Below are 14,620 nucleotides of genomic sequence, written 5' to 3'. Positions count from 1 at the left end.
TCATGAGGGAAATATTTTTTTTGGGTATTTGAAGTTTGGCGATTATTCAATCGGAAGTGCTATGGACCCGCATTTTTCATCACTGACAAAAAAGAATAAATACCACTTCGTGTCCAGATAACGTGATTTTCTATACAAAAAAAGTTCCCTTGAGATAAGTTATCTGCCGCAAGGTAATTTTTTGAAATCTTTTTTGTCAATGAAAATTTTAGAAAATACTGTAGTGTAGTGCGAGACACACATATGTCAACATATTCCAACATTTAGATGAACACCCAGAACGCCCGACCCTTAAAGTATTTTTTAAAGTTCTAAAGAAAACATAGGTTTAACATTTTAGCTCTTCAGACCATCAAATCCCATTTACAGACATACTCTCCTTTAAAATGAACATACTGCCTGACAAGAGGTACCAGATCCATACGTTTTTTTTTACTTATTTATTTATCAGTGTCTGCGTCTGCATATCATACTAACCTTGAAACTTGAGACCTATCAGATATAAGATTGTGTAATATATACTTTCTAAAGTCACTTTGTTCCAGCATGGCTTGCAACGCCGGGTTAGTCGCCTTTTAAAATGAACTTTCCTCGCGAGTGAATAATTTTATTTGCTTACGAATTCTGGCTTTTAAATCAAACCCGAGACACGTTATACTAGACCTAACAACAAGCAACATTTCACCACAACATATTAATGTTTTCCCATATTTTTTTTATACAAACAGAAAAGTCTTTAATGCTATGGTGTACATTGAAATCCATTTTTATATTCGCCCGAGAAAAAAACATACATTAAAATGCTTTTAACTTTGTAACGCAAACTTTAATTAACTCAACGTTCTTTTTTTCGGTGAATGTTTAAAACCCCATACTCAATTGGATTTTATACCCGCACAGATTTCACTTATTGATGGATAGCGTTATGCTTTTTACTCTCTCTCGATATATATTTAAGAATACCTCGATTATGCATTATCTGCAGAAGCTTAGCTGTTTAAGGATATCAAGAACGAATGAATTATTCAAGACATATTGTAATTCGTTGCGATTGGTATGTAACGGACAGACAATTAAACTGTTGAGTAAATTCAGCAAAGATAAAGTTACGATTTGAGTATTTAAACCCAACCCGATAACACCCATATGTTCGTTCAGTATTAAAATGGACTAATTTTTTACCCACAGCCAATAATGTGAAAACCAAATTACCTAGTCTTAATGAATGTTATTAAATATGACACCCTTTCGTCACGAATTTGGTGTCTCAGTTTCTAATATGTAGCATTTTGTAATGCAAGCAGCATGACGAACACGAAAATTGATAGGATTGAAATATTACGATTAAAATAACAGGTTATGGCCTGTTGTACGCGTATTGAGGCTTCACCGCCTTCACGATCAATCGACCATGACCTGTTATTTTGAAACAATAGTGTCAACTTATTTACGCAGTGTTCATTTCATAGTCGATGCTGTCAACTATTTTTCAAACATTTCGTAGCAAGAAAAATTGCCCAAGCAACAATCTAATATACATGACCCAATTTAGAGTTAACTTTTTTTTTGCAAAATTCTAATCCTGTTTAGTGTGCGAACACTGTGCATAAACCAAATTTTTTTTCTCCATATTTTCGAAAGGAAAATGAAAATCGATGAAATTGAATATTTCAATGGTAAAAACCAGGCTAGTGTAAACATGATGGTACTGGTACGTACATACGTAAAATATTCAATTTAAAGCAATGCGAACATCACTTTACATGCTTTAATATTACGCTATGTGTGTACGTACACCTTACAATAAGACACACACGGATTTAAAAAAAAATTTCAATAAAAAAAGCTTTCAAAAGAATCTGCGGTTGCCAAATTGTGTAATTCTATAGATAATTGCTTCGATATTTGCTGTTTTGACTTTGGACATGGGAGAAGTTTGCACAAGAATGCAAAATCAGTAGAATTTATGATTTGCAGGAAAAACTTTTTTTTTGAGGTAGATTCTGGCTCTAAGCGAACTTGATTTTTAATGTCGAAAATTTTAAAATGTTTCTTATATCGTTAATTACTAAAGTTGACTAGGTAACGCTGTCTCTTAATTATTAATTTTCTGTGATTTCTTTTATTGCTTGAATATCTTCAGAAATGAGTCGAGCAAACCATTTCCTCTATCCTCTGACACCAACGATGTTAACCGATATGATTAAAAAAAAAATATTCAAGAAATAAATTTAGCCATTTGAAAGCTTAGAACAATAGATCGGGGGCTTTGTGGGATAATATTTAAAAATTCATTACTAACGAGGTTTTATGAATAGATGACAAGACACGACAGAATAAGAACAAGACAGAATACGTCATAAAAAGTCAAAATATTTTATTGCCTGCCCCGTGCGAAAATTGACTATTACACGGCTGTTTACCCCCCGCGAAAGTGAGTCATTACACTAGGGATGTTTGGGGTTTATTTCAAGTTGACAGTTCTTTCAAGTAAAATTTGCCTTGCTTTCATTTTATCTTTTTTGTTGAATGAATCGATCGATCGAAAAAGAATGTAAGAAATGTCGCTAAAATAAAAATTTTTTGATAAAAATATTGATCGATGAACACAGTTATTTCAGAAAAACTTGTTACGCAAGTAATCTGGTTACAACATACTTTTAGAAGAATTCGCAACACAGAATTGTCGGCCATATTTATTGTAACAATAGTTTTGATGTTCCGAAGTAACACTTTATGGCCGCACATTTCGTTGTACTTTTCACTTGTAACACTAAATGCTTTTGCTTATAGTACAAACACTACACTTTGTTGCACATTTTTTTGAAAACATTAAAAAGGACTAACAAAATAATTGCACAAACAATGCGTCTTCATCGATACTAACTGCGAAAAACTATTCAATATTAACATGTCACCAACGCAATTGTAACTACTGTTGCGACAATACTAATGTAACATGAGTGCTGTTTTCGGGATCAATTTTTTAGGAGACGTGTAGCGTGTGAGCCGATTTCGTCAGTACACTAGATTTGTTTGTAAACGTTTTATCGTAAGAACAGATTTATTTTTGTTTTGTTGGTTTTGGTATATTGAGATACTGAATTTATGTAGAACTTCTGCAGAACAGCCGTGTAATAGTCAATTTTCGCATGAGCAGGCAATAAACCAGAATACGTTGGATGCTGCGATTGTGGCCGTATAGGTAATATTACTCTGGAAAATCTAATCGTTCACCTTCTAAATTTCGCGACCATACGGTTTGGAATCCGCCCATATCAATGGTACCTTTAACAATTATAAACAGCATCGATCCAATCATCACCACCGTTTGAATGCAATCTGTGCGCGACGTAATTCATTGCTCTCGGACACAATTTTGTAGAACTCGTAAACTTACTCGTGTTTTTGAGCAACAAGCTTCGGTAACTGTTTTCTCGACAAGTGTAGTTGCAAACTCTACACTTGCCTGGAAAACAGTTACCGAAGCTTGTTGCTCAAAAACTTACTCGTGAGTTTGCTCGTATCACAAAATTGTGTCATTGTGTAATGAATTACTTTCGCAGCATCCAACGTAATCTACTATTATTGCTTGCATGAGTGATATTTGCGTGACACTATAGTCAGGGAATCTCTATTTTCGCGGGGTACAGCGAGATGAAGAAGAATGCATCATCTGAAATATTTTGTGCCAATTTTGTGACAATAATTGTTGATGTTTTGTGTTTTTGGACACAAACTTTGCGGTGGCGTGAGTTCCATGTAACAAGAGCATTTAAATTTCAAAAATAAAAATAAAATCACAAAATTGAAAGTGTCGGCCATTTTTGTTCTAGACATAATTTCAATGGATGTAATGAACACATATGGCAAGCTACGTGTTATATTCGAAAACACTGAACACTTTGAAACAATTTACTTCACTTCACTGCAAAATTTTTAGTCTAAATAACAAAAACAATGACAATATGCTACAAACTGTTGCGATCGTTGTGACTTCTATTGAGACTACTGTTGTAACAATAGGATGCCTTGGAAGAAACCTATACCAACGTAACATTAGTGTTGTTTTCGGGATATTTTTTTTGTAGTGAGCCGATTTCGGCGTTTTACTTATTCGTTTGCAAATGTTGTAATCGGTATCACAACAAAGTTTTGTTTTGTTGGTTTTGTCTACGGATATAATCGTATTAAGAGAAGTTTTTATTTCTGCGGTAAGAAATGGATATGTAGGAATCAATTTTCGCATGGGCAAGCAATAAAATAGAATACAGTGCATGCTGCTGGCATGATTCCTTAACCCTAATCAATTCTGAGATACTCACAAACTCACTCACTCGTGTGTTTTGTTGAGCAACAAGCTTCGGTAACTGTTAGTTTCGACAAGTGTAGTTACATACCTCGCCTTCGGCTCGGATATGTAAACTCCACACTTGTCTCAACTAACAGTTACCGAAGCTTGTTGCAACACACTTGTGCGGTTGCTCTTATCTCAAAATTGTTCCCCCATGTAATGAATCATTTTCGCAGCACTGTAACCTACTATTATAGCCTGCCTAATGTCAAAGTTAGGTGTTACATTAGTAGCGAAAATGATCCATTACACGAAGAATATTTTTGGTTAATTTGACGTGAATTCTTTTATTCAAAAACTTGAGGTAAAGTTAACTTTACTGCATGAATCCAAAACTTTTCCTCAAGTCCTCAAGTTTTTGAATGAAATACCTTACTTGACAATGGGGTAAGTGATGGCAGTGATGAACATGTATGTTTACGGATCTCAGCTACGCCTCGATTGGCAAATTTCACACGAGAAGTATCAATTATTCCATCATTTGCCCCACTGATAAGTAATGTGCTATTCAAAAACAACATTGTGATACTCGCAGACTCCTCGTTTGTTTCTGAGCAACTTGTTTTCGGTAACTGTTTTTGTGCGTATATCATTGTACCCTCCGTTAAAAAGTGTAGTTATACAACTATATGAATTTTATTGAATTCACCCACGATATGCACTATATTAACAGTTTTATAGTAGTTATGACACATTTTAGCAGATATTGGTAACAAACACTTTAAATTAAAAATTGACTTCTTCTGCAATTGAACCAGAGACCTCTAGTTCATGAGTCAACGATCTTTCTAATGTTGCAGTACAGTAGTGTTCGTTGACATTACTGTTGAATCGTACTATGAATGCCGTAAACGTGTGTGGCGTGTAAGTTACGCAGAGCACGGTAAAACGTAACGCACATAAATAAAAATATGTCGTTTTTTAATAAAATTGAATTTAAGTTCGTAAATCACGACGAATTAGCTACGGCTTGATGGCAAGATATGGACTTGGATTATAAAAATACGAATTTTACTAAAATATTTTTTTTGTTCACCTTCTTCGTGTTAAGAAATATATAAGTGATCCAAATTCAATGTTTAAGACCAACATCCACTATATACGTTTGAAATATGTGAAATGCGTTTAACTTCCGTCCCACTCGGACGAATTTTACTCATACCCCCGAACTATTGTCTGAGTTTTCTTTTTCTGCGTGCACCTTGGGCTATGTACAAACTATACCCACTTGACGAGAAACAGTTATCGGAGCTTGTTGCTCAGAAGACACACCTGTGAGTTCTCTTGTATCACGGAACTGTTACCTTATGTATAATGAATTACTTCCGAAGCATCTTCAATTATTAGATATAAGAAAAAGTATTGCTAAAAATAAAAAACACTTGGGCTTCGACATATTTAAAATATAATGTCCATGCAATACATTATTATCATTCGAAAAACCTTAAAATCTCAACTTAAGAGTTGAGAGGTCTTTGTGTCTTAAGAATTAAAAAAAAAAAAAAACAAACATACAAGGAATTTTATATAGAATTACTTCACTAACTTTCACTAAAACATCAACATCAACGAATAAAATGTTAGTATGACATATGGTGAAATTTAGAGAAATTTTTTTTTGTCAAATGGCAGAGTTCGGGTTTCATTCTGAACATAATTTTGCGTCAATTTTCCTCAACATCCATCGACCACTTGTGAAACAATTTGTTTTTTGAGTGAAAACCATTAGTTCATAGTTCAACTGTAAAAATGTAAAAAAAAAACAAAATGATCTCGAGTTTGGTTTGGTATATTTGATCCGAAATCACTATGTAACTAATCTGTACAATGCAATTTATGTACCTACCTAAAATAAAAGTTCGCGTTGGAAAATTAGATACAAACGTTGATTAAAAAGAACGTGCGTTGATGTAAAATGTGTTTGCATTTTAACAATTGCAACGTTGAAAACATTGAATTTACCATGTTTACCGAGCATCGAAGCGAATTATTTCAGGAAAATTGTTGGATGCACTTTTTTTTAATTTTTTATTGATATATTTGCATAAATGGATCAGAAGGAAAATTATATATTTTGTTATGCCTCTAAATGTAAACCGCGGCTTATGATTATAGAGTACATCCACATAATTGCCACTTGTAAATATACACATCACCATATGTATAATATACCTCTTAGCTTTGAATTCACTAGTTTTAAGGGTAATTTCCATGTAGGACATTTTATGACAAAATTCGAAATTCAGGAAGCAAATATAGGTTCACATTTCACTTCATCAAAGGGATCCAATTTTCGTTTGATAGAATATATGACATGATATGGGTGGCTACATTTCAGTTCGGTGCAAACCGAATTCTCTGCATAGAAAGCAATTATTCATGGCCCAATAGTACACAACATGAGACGGTTTATATTTAAATGAGTTGTCACTTTTAATTCGTTTGATGGTGAGAGGTCAATTATTATTTTGTATCTGAACTTGTTGGATACATTTAAAGTTGGCTGTCGAATTGATTCTGCCGAAAACTGTTAGATTTTCAATCAATTAAAGTTTAGCGTTTTTTGAACAGATGTTTCTTTTCACTGATTATCTGATATTATTAAGCTGTGAATTGATTCACCACTTGTGGTCAGAGCGTAGCAAGATGGAATTTTCGACTTTTTTTCCCTCTGTGAACCAACTATAGCGATTTTTGTGACGTGGTGGATGGTAGTAACTCTGGTTCAGGTCATCAGTCTCACCCACACCTTACTGCATTTTATATCCTAGTGGCATAACATACTTTTAGATTTCGGGCCCAAAACGGGATTACAGAAATTATCTCGGGTTTTCGGCCTCTTACCTGAAAAGTTGTATACACATCTGTTGTTGACGGCTTATTTAAGGCACGTTCACTCGTGAAATTAACTAAACAAGAGATACATAAATAGCTGTTGACTTGTGAGCAGAGTCAGAGTCTACTTTAGGTTGACCACACATATCCCGAAAATTGTTTCAAATTCTCGACTGACCTCTTTACAAACATATAAACGAATGAAATTTATTTATCATTTGGACATTTTAAAATGTTATCTTTCTTTTCATTTTTATTTTATTTATTCGTTTCCACAATTTGCACATACAAGTGTAGCTGACTTCCAATTCGTTGTTTGCATTTTTATCGGTTTTTATGATGCGGGGGATGAGATATTCCTCACGTGCACATATAGTAGAGGGAGACATATTGTTCAAATATGTATTTAAATCGATTTAAATACAAAACTGTTCTAGTTTTGAGTGATATCTGTTGAACATTAATAGTAGTTTCTTGAACGGTTAATAGTTATTTGTGTATCTGTTTTGGACGATTGTTTTTAGGCAATTTCGCGAGTTGAAGCACGAACGAAGTGAGGGCTACATGCGAAAGTGCCTAAAATCAATCGTCTAAAATAGATACTCAAAAAAATTTTCATGTTAGGGGTCGAAAACCCGAGAAAAATCTCAAAACGCCCTCATTTTCGGCCCCGACACATGAAAAATAGATTTTTATACGTATTTCGCTGCAGTGTTTTTTTAGTTCGGAACATATTTGAGTTTTTTTAGAGTTTCAAAAGTCATCGATGTTTCCAGTCAATAAAGTGTTTTTAGGCTATGTTATCTTGGCGTATAATTTGAAAAATCCTCCAGCGAATTCAAATTTTGCGCCAAAATATCAAATACATCGATGACCTTTAAAACTATAGTAAATCTAAAATTGAATTTTATAAATGTGAACAAACTGTACGCTCAGATCAAAATCGAATTTCAGCATGTATAGTAGATTACATGAGCGCTTCTTTCCTGTGATCCCAAAATTTATGAACCAACCTTGGAACACCTCTCTTATATCGAAAATAACCCAAATCCATCGAAAAATTAGATGGAAGTTAGGAAGTGCCAAAGGAATCATCTGTCATCTTAAAATTTAGGAACAAACCTTGGAACAACTCACTCATCTCGAAAATAATCCAAATTCATCAAAAGACTTTTTCCGACATTTACCAATCACTATTCATGATTACTAGCTGAAAAAAAAAATTCTTCTGATACACACACACACACATAAAACACGCTAATATATGGCATTTGTATGGGCCAGGAACCATTGCTCCCAAAAACGCTACCCCCATTTTTTTAAAATCTTATTTTGATTTAGGGCCCGAGATTGACCTATAACCAAAATTTCAGGAAAATCGTAAGATACGTTTAGCAGTTACGAAATCGTCCTTTTTCATAGGAACTGACTTACTAACGTAGCCAATTTGAGTTATCTGAAAATTCGAAATTTTGCTTATTTATCCCTAAATTCCAAATATATAAGTTTAAGGGTCATTGGAGTTAATGGAATGAAGTCAAAAAGTTGCTGTAAGTATGCTCCGCCGTCTCAAAAAAAAATGTGTAAACCTTTTTGGTAGTGGACCTGCGTTGCGCCCGCTTACTAACGTGCGGACATGATTATGCACCTCTGTCTTAAATGTTCATTTTGACGATTCGGAAGTTATATTCAGAGCCGAGGTGGTACATAATCCGAACCGTCAAAATAAACATTTTAGTCAGAGATGCGTGTATACGCCATTTTATCTGTCGAGATCTGTCATTGGCGCAATTGGTCATCGAATGATGCGTACAGAATCGGTCATTGGCAGAAACGAAATGTGGGAGGATTGATCGCCGAAAGTATGAAACATATGGCCAATGGCGAAACATGGTCAAAATGACGAAACATGGTTAATGGCAATACTGACACAGGAGAATTGTTCGTATCCACGAACGAGATAATAGTAACTACGGTAGGCTGCAATTTCACACATCACACTAGCCCTCTTAACAACGACCCCAAAATGAACATTTTTTAAATTGATTTTTGGAGTACACATTTTCCACTTCAAAATGTTGGCCAACACGACAGTGACCATGTTCTCGTAAAAATAAGAAAAATGTGATTATTTCTTGGATCTCTGTTTTAAATCAATTCAAATAAATCAAATAAGTTAGTTTAAAGTTTACACTCAAAAATCATTAAAGTGAACCAAGTGAACTGTCGTTCCAACTCTACCAACTGAAGAGATCTATAATACATACACAGCTGCATTTATTAGGGGGAATTCCCGAATACAGCTAAGAGTCAATGATAGAGTAGGGTATAGTCAATGAAAGTATATTTTCATTGAGTATATAATAGTCTCTCAGTTTCATTGGAAGAAGTAAGTAACATATTAATATAAATTGATCCAAATTTTTGCGTTTATGATCAGTACAGTGTATCACTTTGAAATTTGTTTTGCATGGCAAAATGCCAAAATTGGTTTTTATACGATTTTACCTGGTTGTTTTAATAACGTTTATGTTAAAAACGTGACGGTATTTTTTTTTGGCATATCTTTTAGCATATCTTTTCAAAAAAAATTTTGTTTCCAAAAAATATTTTTGTTTCCAAAAAAAAGTTTTGTAGGTATATAAAGAATTTTGGTTTAAAAAAAAAATAGTTTTGATTTAGTATATAAGGAGTTTGGTTGAAACAAAAAAATACTGGTTTCTTCTACCTACATATGAGAAAAAAAAATTAAGTCCTAAGTGCGAAGCGAAGCGGAGGGCCGCAATGCGAGCCGGGCGCCGGAACGGTGTCGGTAACTTAGGAGTTATTTTTTTTTTCTCTCGCATCGTCTCATAATTAGCCCGTGTAATTCGTTTTACATAAAATTTAAATTTACAAAACCAAATTATAGACGGCAAATATACATAAAAACAAATTGGACAATAAAAGTTCGATGGTTCAACTGAAAATGATTTTTTCCTTGCATCTAATCTCTTTTATCTGCATTCTCCAATTTTCTTTTACTTCTTATACGGAAATTATTTCCTTTTCAATTTTAGAAATGGCGAGTGGTCAAGACATAATTCCTTCAGAGTTGGTTCGCCCGTGGACACCAATTTTTTCTAATCAACTAAATCAAAACGCCGATATTACTGAAGTGAAATTCGTTGCATCGTATTGTTGGTTCAACCCAGACCAAAGTGTGGGCCCACCAGAAAATCCAACACTAGTGATTCCAGGTACTGTAAACATATTCTTTCTTCTTCCTTACTAAGTTTTTTGTTAAATAGTCTCTTGGTACTCACTATTCCAGTCATAAATTCATTCAAAAACGAGCCAATAGAACAGTCGGAGCGTTTTCTGCGACTGAGCCTCGTACGAACCAGTAAATCTTTTGCATACGTGACCCTAGTGCGTCTGTCCCCCTACTTTGACCGTACACCTATTGCGTCCGTAAACGTAGTTAAAGTAAAATTATTATGAAATGTGTACATCGTACATATTGTGCATAGCACAATTACGAAGCCCCGTACGACGTTCCTTTCAAATGTAACATAAATTTCCCACAAGTTTCCGAACTTTTCATCAGTAGTGACAATTTTTAGTGAGTTTGTCAGCAACTCGTTCAACATTACAAACTCAAAGCTGTCTTGGGAAGGGATCAGATGATGGCTGCCTCAGACCGCCACTGAATCCCGAGGTCGAAACAGCGTCTTTGCTTCATTGTTTTCACTTTACGTGATCCATATGGGTAAGGGAAGAGCTTTCTGGCTCTGTTGGTTTTTGAATTTGTATACATTTTACCTATGAATTCTTGTTTACCTGTTTCATTATATATTTGTAAGCGTTTTGGCTATGAATAGATCATTGTCAATGTCGTTTGACATGTGAAATGAGCTGTCATTTCCACAATTTTATATCATTGTTTGAGGTTAGCTTTGTGAAATTGACAACTCATTTGACACTTTTTTGAGATAAGAAACCGTTATTTGACACTGATCTATTCTTAAGAGTTTATTCGTAGGCATTTCAGCTTAAGTTGTTTGTAGACATTTCAGTTCTGTTCTTTTCAAATCTTTTCAAAAATCCTTACAAATAAAACAAAAATTAGGAAAAACGGATGAAATTGCTTCGAATTCCATCAATTACACACGGCATCGTAATCCTATAAGCCTATTAATTTGTACTTCGTACGGGGCTAAAAAAAATAAATATGTGACAATTTTTGTAGACAAAGCAATTTCGACTTTATATTTATGATGACGATGTCCCTTGTTGCTACGGGCCTGGGATACCCTAATCTGTTCTTTAATTGAGATATTTAGTGAGCCAAAAATTATGAATATTATGAGAGAAAAGTGACAGATTTAATCCGGTATTTGTCGCCTTTCTCCAGAGGAATGATAACTTGTGGCAGGACAGAACGCGCATGAGAGTGACAGCTTTTCTTCTGGAAGAGAAGGTGAGAGGATCGCATACATCATTGGGCTGACTCTCTCGCAGACAGCCCAGCTGTCATCTCACAGGCGTGCCAATTATCATTTCTCTGCCTTTTTCTCATAACATTCAAAATGTATTAAACACTAAATATGTCAATAACCTTGAATAAACAATACACGTGATGTAATCTTTTTAGATGTGTAAAAGATTTGTCAACATTTTTTACTTTACAGGTTGCATTCCGCGCTTGAGAAGTAATTTGAAATTCCCGTTGACATGTGAAGCAGACGAAACGCCATGCGTTGACTTAAATAGTACACAAGTGAGACACAAGGATCTGTTGCAACCACTTTTTCTCTCAGTTAAAATGTGCGAGCCGGAATTCGAATTTACGGAAATGGATGTGATTTGTGATAGTAGCAAACTGCGGCTACTCATTGAATGGTGTAAAAAACCGAAAACATTTAGCATGGATGCGGAAATGCTTCGTGACCGTACAATGGTTCTGTATGCATTTGAAAACAAAAAGGATTACAACCAACATAATGTGAACAGCTTTCGAAGAGATTTCCATCGTAAAATCACTGATCTGCCAACAGGCTGGGATCACACATTTGGGAATTATCGAATCATCTCATACGTATGCTTTTCATATAATTTGTTTAAATCAAAGAATTCTTTCGACAACATTTTTTATCTCTAAATTTCAGCGATATGCAGATTTAAAGATGTTGGTGCGCTCACCACAGTTCGTTCGAGATGAAACTGACAATGAAAGTTTCGATAATCCGGCATGGTTGTCTGAACCAGAGGGAACATTCAACGGTTTAAAATTCATAAGATCTGGAAAGATTGAACCACAAAAGAATCTTGTGAAACTCCAATACACTGCACCAAAAAAGGCACTTAAAAAAGCAGAGATTTGGCACAAATTGTACTTCTCTCAAATTCCACTTTTGCTTGAGGCATACCGTCGAGAGCCAGTGGGTCGAAAAGCGGATTTTCAATCAATTGACAGACTGACTTTTAGAAATGATTTTGAATATGCAACTTCTGACGCTCGGCAGGAAAGGAACATGCTGTTACAAATGCTGCATGCTATGAGAAAACTTTTGCTAGAAGAACGTGAAAATGGCAATTCGAAGCTGTCATTTCATTTTAAGAAGGGCAGCAGTACCATTCAGGTATTCACTTGCAACTTTCCAAGTCAACTCGAGGGTTGGAATTGCAATATAGCTCGAGAACAATAACAACCAAGATTTCCAATTGCGTCGGCGAATTTTAAAGCAGTCCTAAGCAATTACTAAACTTGTGGCGTTTGCTTTCAGTGGGGCTTTTTAATAAACTTTGAACTTTATGAACAATCATGAGGAACATATTTTGAGAACAAAAGCTTTATTTCAACGTTAAGAAGACACTTTCCTCAAGTAACCGTCAAGTTCTCTCGACCTGTAATCCTTAAAGTTGGGAAAAAATAATTTACATGTTGAACACAGTTAACGGACTTACCTGGACAAATTCGGATTACTATAAATTTCGGAAAATTTTCTACAAAGATCTGCATATTGATTTATGTTAAGAGCAACACTCCAAGGTCACTTGCATTCTGACTGTCGACTCATTATCGTGACCCAATACTCTCTTTAACTGGTCATTTATCTGAAGTTGTTTGGAGTGATTCGCCCCTTTTCATCTTGCATCTGGTCAAATAGCGATTTTCGTATTTACGTTTTTACTTCCTTCTCTGTAACCGATTTTTTGTGGAAGTGGAGGATCGATCGACACCGGGAAGGACGAAGGATTCATCATAATTTTTATCGCCAATGTTAGAATTGCTAGAGTTGCATGACGTCAAGCCACGTCTTCGGAAAGGTGATTCTAGATCAATGTCACTTTCATTACTAGCTCCGTTTAATGATTGCCGTTGTAGTACTCTCTGAAAGTGATAATCAAAATATATTTGGCTCTTCAAACATGATGGCATCTTACTGAGTAGAAACGTTCCCTTCCTTGCTTTTCATTACTACCTGCATCTATACAAGGCTCAACATCAATGTCCATAAATTCCACAAAGTTGTCTGACGACCGTTGTAAATGATTCTCCTTTTCAGAATCGCTTTCAGACTCGGAATCTCCAAACATTCCCAATTCTTCCATATATGGAAGGTATACCGTCCATTATGAATTACATAAAGACCGAGGCAACAACAACGCTGATGGCCAATGATCGATTTCAATTTGAAAAATTTACAAACTACCGGTTTCGCATCAGCTGTTATTGACTACTACTAAAAGAATTCTAGGTGGTGCTGGTATTATCATGACATACCAATCAACGTAATATTACTTGATCGAATCCAAATACAACAATTCAGCTGGATTGGATGCACTTTACTCTGCATTCCGATCGATTAACGTCCATATACGTATGGCTAAAAATATAAACAAAACTGCTGCCAAATGTTTGACGTGATTTTAACTAATTTTCATTCCTTCATTTCACATTGACTTAAGTAATAACGCGAAAAATTACATTATTTTGATTGTACTAAATATCCGTTTTTTTATTTATCAACTTTCTGTTAATACTTGTAACACAGCTGGTATGTATTGAATCTTCTTAATGTGAATGCACCGCCAAATTATTTTTGTGTCACTGGTGTTCGAAAATTTTCGAAATAGTACGTAAACTCTGACAGCACTGATTATATTAGTTCTGGTTATTTCACCTAAGCGCCAGTCTCGCTTGGCGTTCTTTTTTAAATATATTTGTTGTTACAAGTTGCAACTGAAATATCTTACAAACCTTTTTCTAGTATATATTTTTTGAATACACTCGCGCGCTCGCTGAAACATGAAATCCGACATATTTTCATATTTGCGATTTGATTATGGTGTGTTATTGATCCAACATAAATTTAGTCTAAATTTTCTGTCGTGGGAACAATTACAAACTACAACAACAATAAACAAATCAGAAAATGTATTAGA

General features: G+C 34.8%; 2 protein-coding genes across 2 annotated transcripts; one reads left to right on the top strand and one right to left on the bottom strand.

The window, feature by feature from the left end:
* The first annotated feature begins 9,535 nt into the window (after window positions 1–9,535).
* Window positions 9,536–13,147, top strand: LOC119069148. Its single transcript, XM_037173053.1, has 4 exons — window positions 9,536–9,578; window positions 10,249–10,428; window positions 11,863–12,269; window positions 12,340–13,147. The coding sequence occupies exons 2-4, from the start codon at window positions 10,251–10,253 to the stop codon at window positions 12,877–12,879; spliced, it is 1,125 nt and encodes a 374-aa protein (XP_037028948.1). The 5' UTR covers window positions 9,536–9,578; window positions 10,249–10,250; the 3' UTR covers window positions 12,880–13,147.
* On the bottom strand, window positions 12,955–14,241 carry LOC119069156. The gene is made up of 2 exons (XM_037173060.1): window positions 13,619–14,241; window positions 12,955–13,565 (listed from the first exon to the last, which is right to left on the bottom strand). Exons 1-2 carry the CDS (start codon window positions 13,784–13,786, stop codon window positions 13,362–13,364), a joined length of 372 nt encoding a protein of 123 aa, XP_037028955.1. The 5' UTR covers window positions 13,787–14,241; the 3' UTR covers window positions 12,955–13,361.
* Window positions 14,242–14,620: the final 379 nt, after the last annotated feature.

Source organism: Bradysia coprophila, assembly GCF_014529535.1.
Source record: "Bradysia coprophila strain Holo2 chromosome X unlocalized genomic scaffold, BU_Bcop_v1 contig_26, whole genome shotgun sequence".
NCBI classification, from domain to species: Eukaryota; Metazoa; Arthropoda; class Insecta; order Diptera; family Sciaridae; genus Bradysia; species Bradysia coprophila.
Note: the sequence above shows the minus strand (reverse complement) of the source record. Positions and strands in the feature narration are given on the sequence as shown.